The sequence below is a fragment of the Rana temporaria genome, chromosome 1 (assembly GCF_905171775.1).
Source record: "Rana temporaria chromosome 1, aRanTem1.1, whole genome shotgun sequence".
NCBI lineage: Eukaryota > Metazoa > Chordata > Amphibia > Anura > Ranidae > Rana > Rana temporaria.
This window is the reverse complement of record NC_053489.1, coordinates 11,428,936-11,444,111: the sequence shown is the minus strand read 5'-3', so window position 1 is coordinate 11,444,111 and position 15,176 is coordinate 11,428,936. Positions and strand designations below refer to the sequence as shown.

General features: G+C 40.5%; 1 protein-coding gene across 1 annotated transcript in view; it reads right to left on the bottom strand.

The window, feature by feature from the left end:
• Positions 1–14,961, bottom strand: part of LOC120928833 (extracellular calcium-sensing receptor-like) — a 42,477-nt gene extending 27,516 nt beyond the window's left edge. The window contains exons 1-2 of the mRNA XM_040340258.1: positions 14,733–14,961; positions 13,314–13,375 (exon numbers count right to left, since the gene is read on the bottom strand). Of these exons, the coding sequence (XP_040196192.1) occupies positions 13,314–13,375; positions 14,733–14,961 (291 nt within the window). The remainder of the gene's footprint in view (positions 1–13,313; positions 13,376–14,732) is intronic.
• Positions 14,962–15,176: the final 215 nt, after the last annotated feature.

Genomic DNA, 15,176 nt, shown 5'->3' with positions numbered 1-15,176 from the left:
TAACACACGCCCACATCCTCCACATTTGAATTAGGCGGGCTTACGCCAGCCTATTTACGCTACGCCGCCGCAACTTTGGTTTGTGAATACTGCACCTACCTGTCAAAGTTGCGGAGGCGTAGCGTAAATAGGATACGTTACGCCCGCACAAAGATGCGCTCTTCTACATGAATCCGGGCCCTGGTGTCTAGTTCCTCCAGCGTCTTCCTGGTTCCCAGTTCGTGGAGCGCTCGCGTCACTTCCGGTTGTCCGATGTGTATTCACGCCCTGACACGTTTCATCACTTCCTGACTTTGTCTGAGGGCATGACTATTCCCCATGACAACCGGCTTTAAGCATCTGTCCCTCACTGCCATTGCGTTACGTCAGACGCACTCATGTGCGCTCGACGGTATCACCCCTCCATAGTATAGACATTTAACTTCCTATGGTAGTGGACGGGAGAAGGACGGTATGCAAACTTGTGAATCAGGCCAGTCACCATCCCCACTTGCTATGGCTAAGCAGTGAGCAATATTACCGGCACCTTACATCATAAAATCATTACTTAGAGCACCAATCTGTTGTAAATCATAAATATAAATATAACCAGCATTCGCATGTATAAAAAACATATGAAACGATTATATATATACAACATACACAATTATTAAAATATTAAAATATTAAACGCCTGTCCATCCCGCCCTAATGGGATTATCGACAGTTTAATGCTCATTTTAAAATGTGAATAGTGTTTGATGGGAGCATATTAATAACATTTTAACACCCCTTTGTACACAGACTAATATTAATCTTTTCATGCTGTTTTGTTACTGCATGTAATAAGTCGCCTGTTGATAGTGTTACTGCGGTGAATGTTTTATAGCATCACATATTCCTTACATAAAACATATGTATATCTGTATACACATGTCAAATAGTATGATGTTCTATCCGGTATTACTAATGCCCCTAGAGAGTAGTATATTGACCTCCACCCACCCGATGCTATTTAAAGTTTATATTAAATCATTAAAAGCACTTAAACTAGGTAGGCTGGAATAATTTACAGTAAACCGGGTAGACTAGGATCCGATAAAACATTGGAAGAAATTCAGAGGAATTTCTCCAAAAAGTTAGTCGATGAAGGACACAAAAGAGAGGTAGAATTTCAATTAAACTTCCATATCAAGTGTCACTGATGAAACAGTTAATGTCCAACTCTACATTCAGCCCTTTGGGTACTAAAACATCAGTTAAAAAGATCCATTTTGTTTCTCGCTTAGATAATTCTCGAACTCTGTGAGAGCCTCTCCAATGTTTCTCTAGATGCTCTATACCCCAAAACTCCAGACCTGAAGCATCTTAGTTGTGTTTTAGTTTAAAATGAAGGGATACGTTATGGTCCTTGAAACCTATATTAATGTTGTGAATATGTTCCGCTATCCTAATTCTCAACAGTCTTTCCGTACGTCCAATATAGAGCAGGCCACAGAGGCATCTTAAAGCATAAACTACAAAGTTAGTGTTGCATGTAATAAATTGTTTGATATCAAATTGTTGATTATTCGAAGGGGAGATTAAATTCTCCAAACCTCTCATCAGTCTGGCTACTTCTCTGCATGGTTTGCTTTTCCTGCAGGCAGAAAAACCATTGCGGTCCCAGAAGGATTGAGGTCCAAGATTTTTTTGATCACTACATCCCCATTATTGGGAGCTTTCCTGTATATAAATTGAGGCCTTGGTAGTAATACTGTACATAGTTTTTTGTCCATCAATAGGATGTGCCAATGTTCATTGAAGACAGATTCTACTTCCTTATACTGGGTATGAAACTGTGAAATGAAACCCCATCCCTTCGAATTTCCTGCTACCGGTGTTGATTTCTGCTTCTCTTGTAAACACACTTCCCTCGACATGCCCCTACGTCTTCTACGCCGAACGTCGGTGCGCAGGCGCCGTATAGCGCCATATAGAGCCGACCCGACGTTTGGTTTCTTTTGGCAAGTCGTGACGCGCTGTATGCGCCGGTCGGAAAACCGTCAATCACTTACCCTGTGAATAGCAACGCCCACTCCCGCGGGAAATCCGGGGAGAAAATACAGATAAAATAGTATGTATGAAAAAAAAAAAAAAAAGACCAGCATTATGTCCGTGTCACAGGTCAGCTCATTGTAATGTTAGAATTTTTTTTTAGGGTGAACCCCCGCTTTAAGATGCCTCTGTGGCCTGCTCTATATTGGATGTACGAAAAGACTGTTGAGAATTAGGATAGCGGAACATATTCACAACATTAATATAGGTTTCAAGGACCATAACGTATCCCTTCATTTGAAACTAAAACACAACTAAGATGCTTCAGGTCTGGAGTTTTGGGGTATAGAGCATCTAGAGAAACATTGGAGAGGCTCTCACAGAGTTCGAGAATTATCTAAGCGAGAAACAAAATGTTTTTTTTTTTTTTAACTGATGTTTTAGTACCCAAAGGCCTGAATTTAGAGTTGGACATTAACTGTTTCATCAGTGACACTTGATATGGAATTTTAATTGAAATTCTACGGAAGCATACCTCTCTTTTGTGTCCTTTATCGACTAACTTTTTGGAGAAATTCCTCTGAATTTCCTCCAATGTTTTATCGGATCCTAGTCTACCCGGTTTACTGTAAATTATTCCAGCCTACCTAGTTTAAGTGCTTTTAATGATTTAACATAAACTTTAAATAGCATCGGGTGGGTGGAGGTCAATATACTTCTCTCTAGGGGGCATTAGTAATACCGGATAGAACATCATACTATTTGACATGTGTATACAGATATACATATGTTTTATGTAAGGAATATGTGATGCTATAAAACATTCACAGCAGTAACACTATCAACTATATAAAATGTTATTAATATGCTCCCATCAAACACTATTCACATTTTAAAATGAGCATTAAACTGTCGATAATCCCATTAGGGCGGGATGGACAGGCGTTTAATATTTTAATATTTTAATAATTTTGTATGTTGTATATATATAATCGTTTCATATGTTTTTATACATGCGAATGCTGGTTATATTCTCTATGATTTACAACAGATTGGTGCTCTAAGTAATGATTTTATGATGTAAGGTGCCAGTAATATTGCTCACTGCTTAGCCATAGCAAGTGGGGATGGTGACTGGCCTGATTCACAAATGTGCATACCGTCCTTCTCCCGCCCACTACCATAGGAAGTTAAATGTCTATACTATGGATGGGTGATGCCGTCGAGCGCACGTGAGTGTGTCTGACGTCACGCAACGGCCGGGAGGGACAGATGCTTAAAGCCGGTTGTCATGGGGAATAGTCAGACAAAGTCAGGAAGTGATGAAACGCGTCAGCGCGTGACTACCCATCGGACAACCGCAAGTGCCGCGTGCGCTCCACGGACTGGGAATCAGGAAGACGCTGGAGGAACTAGACACCAGATGTCCTCAGGGTCACGGTCTGAACGTTCATTATTCATTTTTTCTGCATTATTATGATTTATTCATGGTACGCATATTATTAAGGGGGTATCAAGGGTTTGTGGCAATAAACTTTTAAAACGGTACTACTCTATGTGGCCATTTATTCCCTCATATGTACTGCGGATCTGGTAGCGTTGGTGGATATTGCAGAGATATCAGCGGAGGTGACATTGATTTGATGAGCATTTTATTTACATCTTTGTGGTGAGTGCATCCCCAAAAGGGGATTTTGGATCCCCCCACGTGGTAATTAATCCCCTGGTGAAAGAAACACTACTTTAACCTCCCTGTTGGTATGATTCTTTCATAAAAAAGGTGCTGAAAGCGGTACCATTATTTGCAAGGAAATTTGGCGTTTTATACTGTAGGCCTGCAATTCTTAGGAATAACTCACTTAAATCTGACCAAACAAGAATCTAATAGGCATCCCGGGTATGACATTTTTTTTAAAAACAAAATTATCAATTATAATATAATAAATAATTATAAATAATTATAACAAATAATAATATAATTCTAATACAAATTATTCAATAATGTAATCAACTCAAAGTCACTGAAATTTACTCAGTTGCAGAATTGTCGCTGTAATTTTTTTTTTTATGACGAATTTTCCCACAAATCGCTATCGCACAATTCTGCAAGTGATTATAATTTATTATCGCTGTTTTCTAGCTGATCTAAAACCATTTTTGACATAATGGGACACTTTTGGTTGCTATGGACAATCTATAGTTTGCAGGCAGAAAGAAAGGTTTTTATTATATAAAAGTACATGTAGGGCACTGGGCAGACCACTAGGGACAAGGGGTGTGTGTTTTTTTTACATACAGTACTGTAATCTATAAGATTACAGTATACTGTATGTATAGTGTTTGTTTACCTTTTTGAATTTGGCGCCGTTCTCCACCCCCGTGCGTCGTAACGTCGCAGGGAACGGAGATCGGCGGCACAGCAGGACACTGTCTCATATCCACTTACTCCCTTAACAGCAATCATCTTTTGCTGCTCGGGGATTTCAATCTGTGGGCCAACTCCTCACAGGATCCCATCGCGGATGCCTGCATCGACCACCTGGAAGGGTTAGGACTACAGCAACTTATATGCGGACCCACGCATGCTTCAGGTCACACACTCGACCTAATTTTCAGACAAAATCTGAAAATAAACATTTTGGGTAATGAACCTTTGCCATGGACAGACCACCATGCAATTAGCTTCACAATTCCCAAAATTCCACTAGTTATAAAAGCACCCAAGCCGGTGACAATACACTGGGCTAGATCTCAGAAGAAGCTCCACTCAGAACTCTTCAAATCTACCCTGGGAAACCGAATTGGGGCTATTCCTCCTCAGCTAGCAGCCTCGGATACACTGGATGCCATAAATGCAGCTCTGCTACAATCAGCCGACTTAGCAGCACCAAAGCGCAAAGTCCGCATCCGGGAAAAAAAGTCCAGCTGGTTCAATAACCAGCTGTCGCTACTGAAGCAAGAGCGCAGAAGGGCGGAAGCCGCCTGGAAAAGAAGCCCTTCAGAAGACCGCCTCAGCATCTACAAAGCAATAACAACACGATATCACAAAGAAATCTTCAAAGCCAAAAAACATCACTTTTCCATGGTGATTAACAGCGCCATGAATCGCCCACGAGAACTCTTCAGGATGGTCACCCAGACCATGAATCCGGGATGTCTTGAAGTCCCCACTTCAGACACCCAAGAGCTCTGTAATGAACTATCGGATTTCTTCATCAACAAAATTGAAAGAATTCGGGTAAGTATTCTGCAAAACAATACTCCGCTCAGCCCCCTCTTCAATCAACTACAAAACACCGACAGAAATCTTCTACAATCAACTAAGTTCATTCTGGAACCAATCTCCGTCAATACCACCAAAAATATCATTGGTGCGTTGCGGAACAGCACAGCACCCAATGACATCATTCCCACCAAGCTACTGAAGGAATGTGCCGACATCCTGGCACCTCCAATCACACAGCTTATTAATCAGTCATTTAAGGAAGGCATAGTGCCTTCCCTGCTGAAAGAGGGCACAATCCAGCCCATCTTGAAAAAACCTAATTTGGATCCCATGGACCCAACTCACCGCCGTCCCATAACAGGTCTAAATGTTCTCTCCAAGATAATGGAGAAAGTGGTGGTACAACAGCTGCAACAGCATCTGGATACCCACAACCTACTTGATCCATTTCAATCCGGTTTCCGTCCCGGACACGGGACGGAAACGGCCTTACTGAAAATATGGGACGATGCGCTCGAGGCCGCAGACGAAGGAGAATCTTGTCTCCTGGTTCTGCTGGACCTAAGCGCAGCCTTCGACACAGTAGACCATAAATTGTTACTGAGACGACTAGCAGAAGTCGCCAGAGTCGCAGAAGATGCTTTACCATGGTTTTCCTCTTTTCTTGGAAACCGATCACAAACAGTGAAACTGGGATCTTTCACGTCGGAAAAACGCACGGTGCCATGTGGGGTCCCCCAAGGATCCCCCCTGTCACCGGTACTGTTCAACATCTATCTTCGTCCTCTCTTTGATATTATCAGTAGCCAAGAACTACTCTATCACTCTTATGCAGACGACACGCAACTGTATTTTCGCATCTGCAACAAAAAGGATCATCATCTCAGATTAGAGAAATGTCTCTCTTCAATAGAAAACTGGATGACTAAGAGTTATCTTAAACTCAATAGCTCTAAAACAGAACTTTTTATGTTTAACGCCAGTCGGAAGAGTCAACTGGCAACAAACTGGACACCATCGCCCATTCTGGGACAAATCATCTCCCCTAGCTCCAAAGTCAAAAGTCTAGGAGTCACTTTTGACACCTTCATGACAATGGACGCACAAATAGGGTCAGTAGTCAGCGGATCGCACCATTTGATGCGCCTACTACGCAGACTTATTCCATTTATCCCCAAAGAAGACGTAGCAGTCGTGGTGGGAACAATTGTGAATTCCAGACTGGACTATGCAAATGCCCTTTACCTCGGGCTCCCTAAGTACCAAATCGCTCGTCTACAAGTCGTACAGAATACGGCCGCAAGACTTGTGACTGGGAAAAAATCATGGGAATCAATCTCACCTTCACTGAGATCCCTTCACTGGTTGCCAGTGAAAGACAGAATTGCATTCAAAGCACTCTGCCTGACACATAAGTGCATCCATGGGAAGGCTCCAAGATATCTATGCGACAAGTTCAAACCTCACAATTCCAACCGCATTCTGCGATCCACCGACCAAAATCTGGTCAAGGTTCCAAAAACCAAATACAAGTCCAAAGGAGAAAGAAGGTTTGCTTTCCAAGGTCCCAGGCTATGGAATGCTTTACCAACCAGCATTCGGTTGGAGCAAAACCACCTGTCTTTCAGAAAGCAGATCAAAACCCTGCTCTTCTGATGACAAGAGACACGAACAACCAGCGCCCAGAGGCGATTCAGTTCGCATGTGCCGCGCTATATAAGTTTTTCATTCATTCATTCATTCATTCATTCACTGTGTGAATCGAGCGAGGTCCCGCTCACTCACACAGCGCGGTGGCATCGCTGGATCCAGGAACAAGGTACGCCAGCGCACGCTGCAGGCTCTGCATAGCTACCCCGAGCGTGACTCGGGGTTACCGATTTCAGCCTAAAAAATCCACCCCTAGTCACGCTCGGGGATACCGCCAGGAGGGTTAATTGAGATATTTATTATAGCAAAAAGTAAAAAATATTGTTTTTTTTTTCAAAATTGTCGCCCTATTTTTGTATTTTGTTAGCGCAAAAATAAAAAACTGCAGAGGTGACCAAAAACCACCAAAAAAAAGCTTTATTTGTGGGAAAAAAAGGATGTCAATTTTGTTTGAGAGCCACATCGCACGACTGCGCAATTGTCATTCAAAGCGTGACAGTGCTGAAAGCTGAAAATTGGCCTGGGCAGGAAGAGGTGAAAATGCCCAGTAGTGGTTAACTCAATACAGTTTTATCTTTTATATTTAGTAGGAATTTAGGAGGGATGTTTGTAAAATTTGCTGTGTTTACATCCACTAATAATGATTTTAGAGAACTTTTTGCGAATAGATTGTTTTGATACATTTGCACAAATATTAAAATCAGTAACACCTTCTGTTTATTCTACAGGTCATGTGATTTCAGAAAATATATGGATTGGAGGGTCTTTAACCACTTAAGCCCTGGACCATTTTGTTGCTAAATGACCAGGCCACTTTTTGCGATTCGGCACTGCGTCGCTCACTGACAATTGCGTGGTCGTGTGACGTGGTTTCCAAAATTGACGTTTTTTTTTTCTCACAAATAGAACTTTCGTTTGGTGATATTTGATCATCTCTGCTTTTTTTGTGCTATAAACAAAAATTTTGATGAGTATAGAGTCATGATCATTTGTAGAAGACGTGTGGGAAGTCCTAGTGCTTGTAGTGCAGCTGACATATAGTCCCAGGCCAACCTGTCCAATGCCTTCTCTGTATCAAGGGAAAGAAAGAAACCTTTAGTTGCTGTGGATGTTAGCCAATGGTGTATGTTTATGGCCTTTGTGGTGTTATCCCTTGCTTCTCTGCCAGGGATAAAGCCAACTTGGTCAAATGAGATTAATCTGGGGAGCAGGGGGAGTAGACGGTTTGCCAAGAATTTTGTGTAGAGCTTCACGTCTACGTTAAGTAGGAAGATGGGGCGGTAATTTGATACCACCATGGTGTCTTTACCTGGTTTCGGAATTAGTGTAATGTAGGCTTCCAAGATATCTTTATTATTTAGGGGGGAGGAGGGTAGATCATTAAAAGCTTTGAAAAATTGAGGGGTCAGTATTTCAGAGAAAGATTTATAATAACTTGTCGATAGACCTTCCGGGCCCGGGCTCTTGTCTGTTTCAATGCCATGAGGACCTCCTCTGTTGAGATACATAGGTCTAAGTCTCTCAGTTCGTCTGAGTTAAGTGGAGACGGGCTATACCTGGATAAAAATGTATTTATGATCCTGGATTGGTCAGGGGAGGGGTGACTTGAATGTGCTTTGGGTAAGTTATACAATTTGGAAAAATAAGTCACAAAGTGGCTAGCTATGTCTTCTGTATTGGCTATATTATTTCCGGATTGGGTCTTGATAGCATGTATGGTGTAAGCCATTTTTTTTTCTTCTGTAGGGCTCTCGCCAGTAATTTTCCAGTCTTATTACCAAATTAATAAAATCATTTTTGGGTTAGAGCGTATTTACATTTGAGCGTCTTTTGAAGTTCCTCTAATAATTCTTCCCTTGCTTTCAAAAGGTCAGTGAGACAATTATTAGCTTGGGATAGTTTGTGCGCACGTTCGAGTGATTTTATACATTCAGACAATTCCTCAATATTTCTGAATTTGTTTATTTTGGCCGATAAGGAGATAAGTTTGTCTCTAATGACACATTTATGGGCGGCCCATGTAACAGTAGGTGAGGTATCCCCAGTGACATTTTCTGTGAAATATTGAGAAAGGCGTTCAGGTAACTTTGGGGGATTTTCCATATCTAACAGTAGAGAATCATCTAGGCGCCAGATCTTAGATCTAATGCGCCTCAACGGGAGTGTCATGCCGCGTACAGACAGTTGTTTTTTGTGATGAAAAAAAATGACGTTTTTGAAAACGTCATTTAAAATGACCGTGTGTGGGGAAAACGTTGTTTTATGTCTTCTGAAAAACGACAAAAAAAAATTTGAACATGCTCAAATTTTTGGTGTCGTTTTTCAAAACGTCGTTTTTTGTGTCAATGAAAATGATAGTGTGTGGGCAAAACGACGTTTAAAACGACGTTTTTTAAACCCGCGCATGCTCAGAAGCAAGTTATGAAGCTAGTTTCAATGGAAAAGAGTGCTGAACGTAATCGCGCTTTGCTAGAGCATTTTGAAAAAACGATGGTGTGTAGGCAACGTTGTTTTTGAAAATGAAGTTTCAAAAACGTTGTTTTATTTCATGATTTAAAACGGCCTTTTTTTTCATCACAAAAAATGACCGTCTGTACGCAGCATAAGAGTCATTGTTATGAGGTGATGGTCCGAGAGTACCATGGGTTCAATTGTGGCCTCTGTAAGTAATGTAAGGTCGTCTTGTGTAATGAAGAAATTATCAATTCTGGAATATTTTTTATGCAGAGGGGAGAAGAAGGTGAAATCTTTTACGTTCGGGTATAGTGTGCACCAGGTATCATGGAGGATCAAGGTGCTAAGTTGGGATTTTATTGCGCGGAGGGCTCTATATGTTAGACAGGAGGACCTGTTGGATGTGTCTTGGGAGGGTGTCAGTGGAACATTGAAATCCCTGCCTACAGAGTGCCTGATTGAAAGGCGGTAAGTTGATGAAAGGTTTAGCGAAAGAAGGTTACTCGTTGCGAGTTTGAGGCATATATGTTTGTGATGGTGATGGGTCTGTCATGAAATGTTCCTTTAAGGAAGAGATATCTACCCTGGACGTCTCTTTGAGATCTGACTAGGGCAGTGGTTCGAGATCAAGATAGAGACACCTTTCGATTTTGCTGCCTCATTGGGAGCGTGATAAACCGTCGGGAAATGATGGTTATGGAGCTTGGAGATACTATCCCTTTCGGAAGTGAGTTTCTTGTATAAGAGCAATATGTGTCTTGGTTTTCTGTAGAGTAAACAGCAACTGTGATCGTGTTCAGGGGTGTTGAATCCGCAAATGTTTAATGAGTATAGTTTAATTTGTAAGGGGGAAGGGTTGGTGTTGTCCATCATGGTTAAGGGAAGGGGATAGAGGGGGGCTGAGTCAGGAAAGGGGGGGAAACTATGGGTACGTAGGGAATCAGTAGTGTATTGTAGTTGCAAAGGATATACCGATGAGGGGGAGGAATTCATCCAACTTCCTCAGAGGGGGGTTCAAATCGGAGAGGTACAGAGCGTAGAGGGTATTCACACACATGCCAGAGCACCAGCACCACTATACGCTATTGTGTGGGGGTTGCCCAGTACCAAGCTATAAAGAACATCCAAAGATATGTGAGGTGGCCTGCCACCCCAAGTTGTCCTATTTGGTTAAAGAGGAGGTACATCCCCTGGTAGAGATAAGGGAAGGGGGATATACAGTGCGAAACTAGAATATATCAGGTAAGGGGAGGGGTGAGCTATTACAGATTTGGTTCAATTACATTCCTGTGGTGTTTGTCTCAATGTTGGAGCACCGGCCGTATATCGGCATTCGGTAGACCAGAATGGGGACAGGGTGTCTAAGCAGTGTTAAAGTCATGGATCATAGAACCATGTTAAAGAGTTCAACATAAACATATAAAAGATGATAAACTTTGAACAAATAATCGAAATAATAAAGAGTAAAGAGTAACCAAGGTTCCAAACATTCCCTATCAAATATTAACGCACAGATTATATACCAACTGAAAAACTCCCTGCTTCAAGAACTGAGAAAGTCTTTGAGCCTGCTTGTCTTGTGTTAACCAATAAGCAGCTCCAGGTTCACCTCTAATGATTAGGACATCAAAAGAGATTTCATTCCATAAAATAGTACAGAATGAGATTCCTTGTGACGTCATCACTGCACACCACCTGACCATTTCCTGACCAATCACATCACACCTCCATAATATAGAAATACAACATTCATCCTACAAATGTGCGCCATTTCTTCTACAATATCACCTTCATCACTTTTACTGAAGATTAGTTACCCCCCTAAACATTCTATATTGTCCGATAGCAGAGACCCCGGGGAATAAAATGTTGGTGGGTTTTATGTCACTTTATGTTTTTAATAAAACAGTTTATCCAATACATATTATAAAAACACAGTTAATTAGATCTTAGTGCACACAGATGAAATACATTTCCCCAATTGTTAATAAAATATAAAATATGAGATTGTGTTGAGTAAATACCCAACATGTCACTATAAAACATTTTGTGTGTCCCTGAAATTAGACATGTGCACTGCTGAAATAAATTGTAGTTTTCATTTCAATTTTTTTTTTCCGGAGATTCTAAAATTCCAAAAATTCATAAATTAGAAAATTCGGAAATCAAGAAACTTGGAAAATTTGAAAATTCATAAATTAGAAAATTTGGATATCGTAAATCATTAAATTTGGAAATTAGAAAATCCAGAATTAATAAAAAAAATGTGCTAAGGTTGACTTAAAAAATTAGAAACATCATAAATTCAGAATTCGGAAATCCATAAATTTGAAAATTTGGAAATTTTTAATTCATAAATTTGAAAATTTGGGGTTCGGACAATTGGTAAATTTTGTAAAATTTGAAAATTCAGAATCCATAAATTGGTAAATGTAAAAATGTGTAGAAAATTTGTAAATTCGTAAATTCTAAAATTCGGAATTAGAAAATTTGAAAATTAGGAAGAACGAAAATCCAAAAACCTAAAAATTTGAAATAATTAACTAACTAATAATAACTATTAAATTACAGGTATTGGAATTTCCTTTCAAATTTGGCTGTTAGCGAATGTAACAAATACAAATGTATCCAAAGTTACGAATTAGCCGAGATAAAGAATGCTGTATCTAAACAAAATAATAAATAACAATAATAATAATAATACATTTATATTATTTTTTTTTATTATTAATTTGTTACTTTCCATTTGTTTAGATACGGCACTCATTATTACGGATAATTCGTAACTTCAGATAAATTTGTATTTGTTAGATTCACTAACAACCACATTTTAAAAGAAAATTGTGATACCTATAACTTAATAGTTAGTAATAGTTAAGTTATTATTACTAGGTTAGTTCATTATATAATTATTTCAGATTTTCAAATTGTCAGGTTTTTGAATTTTCAAATTTTCATTCTTATTTTTCGATTTCCGAATTTCTGAGTTCCAGATTTTTTGATTTACGAATTTTGAATTCCCCAATTTTCAAATTTCAGATATTAATATTACATCAAATTAAATCTGAATTTGAACTGTAAACATATTTGTGAAATAAAGACTGTGTGCGTTATTACATTATTGATTCGACCAATTTAAAATTTGGCGTTTCAAATTGAAAAAAAATCTGTAAATTTGAAGAAAATTTGATAAAACACATAAAACAAATTCTGAATATGAATCCCAAATATGATATTAATGAAACAAAATAGCTAGAATAACAAATTGAAACAAAAGGAAATGAAACACAATTTTTATCATCTCTACCTGAGACAAGCACAAGATTTATTACTCATTGTCCATAATTTACACTTTACAAGTCTTTATTTCTCATCAGTTTAGTTACTTTTTTGTCTTTATTATTTGTTACTTTTTTATTTATTTTATCACATGTATCTCTTGAATTCCACAGAAGAAAGCAATCAGCCCTGCAGAGTTTAGCAATTTTAACGCTTTGTTTGGAGGGACGCTTGGGTATCGGTTTCCCATCCCTTGATTTGTCAAGCAAGAAATGGAAGGCGGTGTTAGAGTTTATTGGGGGTGTAGTATGAGACAAAGGTGTACAGCTCTCCGTCAATGTGACCAGAGACCAGGATGTAGCGCCCTTGCGGGTCAACAACAATCTCCGGTTGAGAGAGATTAATGTGTTTAGCAAAGCAGGTGGCCACCCCTTTTGTCTTGTTATCTGCCGTAGCTAAGAAAAATTGAGGGTAACGCTGATTTTTCCTGTAACAGGAGAATGTCTGCATGCATGAAGTGGTATTGCTGGAAAAGTTTCCTGCGTTTAACGGGAGAGTTAAGACCCTGAGCATTATGGGAGAAAATCTTGAGAGAGGGTATAGAAGGATGTGCATTAGACATGGATCAGAGTGGTTAGGACTAGAACAAAAAATGTAGACTCACCTTGATCTAGAGAGCGGTACTCACCAGGATGCCTGAAGTGCGAAGATGGCGGATACCCAGGCCCTGGGATGTGAGGCCGGTGACAGCTGCGGAATCCGTGGAGACTCAGGCGAACAGTCACAAGAAGAGGAAGGAAAAAAGGTGTGAAAAAAGAGAGGAAGAAAGAGAAGCTGGTTACATAATTGCAAACCAAAAAAAATAACTTGACTATCAAAGTGAATACATAAGAACAATGAACCCGGGGGTCCCCTGACTAGTGATGTCGCAAACCTAAAATTTTTGGTTCGCGAACGGCGAACGCGAACTTCCGCAAATGTTCGCGAAAGGGCGAACCGGGGCGAACCGCCATAGACTTCAATGGGCAGGCGAATTTTAAAACCCACAGGGACTCTTTCTGGCCACAATAATGATGGAAAAGTTGTTTCAAGGGGACTAACACCTGAACTATGGCATGCCGGAGGAAGTTCCATGGCAAAACTCCCATGGAAAATGACGTAGTTGTCGCAGAGTCCGTTTTTAATCCATAAAGGGCATAAATCACCTAACATTCATAAATTGTTTGGAATAACGTGCTTTAAAACATCAGGTATGATGTTGTATCGATTAGGTAGTGTAAGGGTTAGGGTTATGGTTACAGACAGGGTTAGGGTTAGGGTTACAGATAGGGTTAGGGTTACAGACAGGGTTAGGGTTAGGGTAACAGATAGGGTTAGGGTTAGGGTTACAGATAGGGTTAGGTTTACAGACAGGGTTAGGGTTAGGGTTACAGATAGGGTTAGGGTTACAATCTGTAACCCTAACCCTAACCCTGTCTGTAACCCTAACCCTAACTCTAACCCTATCTGTAACCCTAACCCTATCTGTAACCCAAACCATATCTGTAACCCTAACCCTGTCTGTAACAGGGTTAGGGTTAGGGTTCACAGTGACAGACCAAACTCTGACAGACCAAACTCCCCGTTTTACGCACAGCAAACAACGGCAAACAGTCCATTTGCACAACCGCAAACTCCCCATTTACACAAGGTTGGATACCAAGCTAGCCATGTCCAATTCCTTGTCCTCACTGACGTCATTGAATGTCTCTTCCTCCACCCAGCCACGTACAACACCAAGGGTCCCTGAAAGGTGACAACAAGCCCCCTGGGACGCCTGCTATGGTTGGTCTTCCACTTCCTCAAAGCCACCTTCCTCCTCTGACTCCTCTTCTTCAGACTCCTCTCTCTCAGAAAGAAGATTTGCGGTCCAAGGACCTAGACTATGGAATGCTTTACCAACCAGCATTTGGTTGTAGGAGAATTACAGTACTTGGCCTTTAGGAGAAAGATCAAAACCCATCTCTTTTGAGGACAAAGGAGAAAGGGACAATGAGCGCCCAGAGGCGATTCAGTTCGCATGTTGCTGCGCTATATAAGTTTCTCACTCACTCACTCACTCACTCACTGTGCGTTGCCGCAGGTCCAGCAATCGACAATGACAAGGCTGCTTCTGGTGGTGATGGTGAGCACAATTCTTCCTCTTCATGCTCATCTACGGCCTGATCCAGCACTCTTCGCAGGGCACACTCCAGAAAAATCGCATATGGGATGGAGTCGATGATGTTGCCTTTGGTTTGACTGACCAGGTTTGTCACCTCCGCAAAAGGATGCATGAGCTTATAGCCATTGTGCATGAGCGTTCAGTAACGCGGCCAAAAAATACCCAGCTCCGCAGATGCTGTGCTCTTTTTTTTTAAATTAACAAAAATCTGTGCGTGCGCAGTGTAATGTACTGTGCAATCCCAATATGAGTGCTATGTTAAGTAGTACTATTCCTATCAGTTTAATCCCTGTTACGTCCCCTATCAGCAGACGTGTATGGAATAGAATTTAGACAACCGCAAAGAGT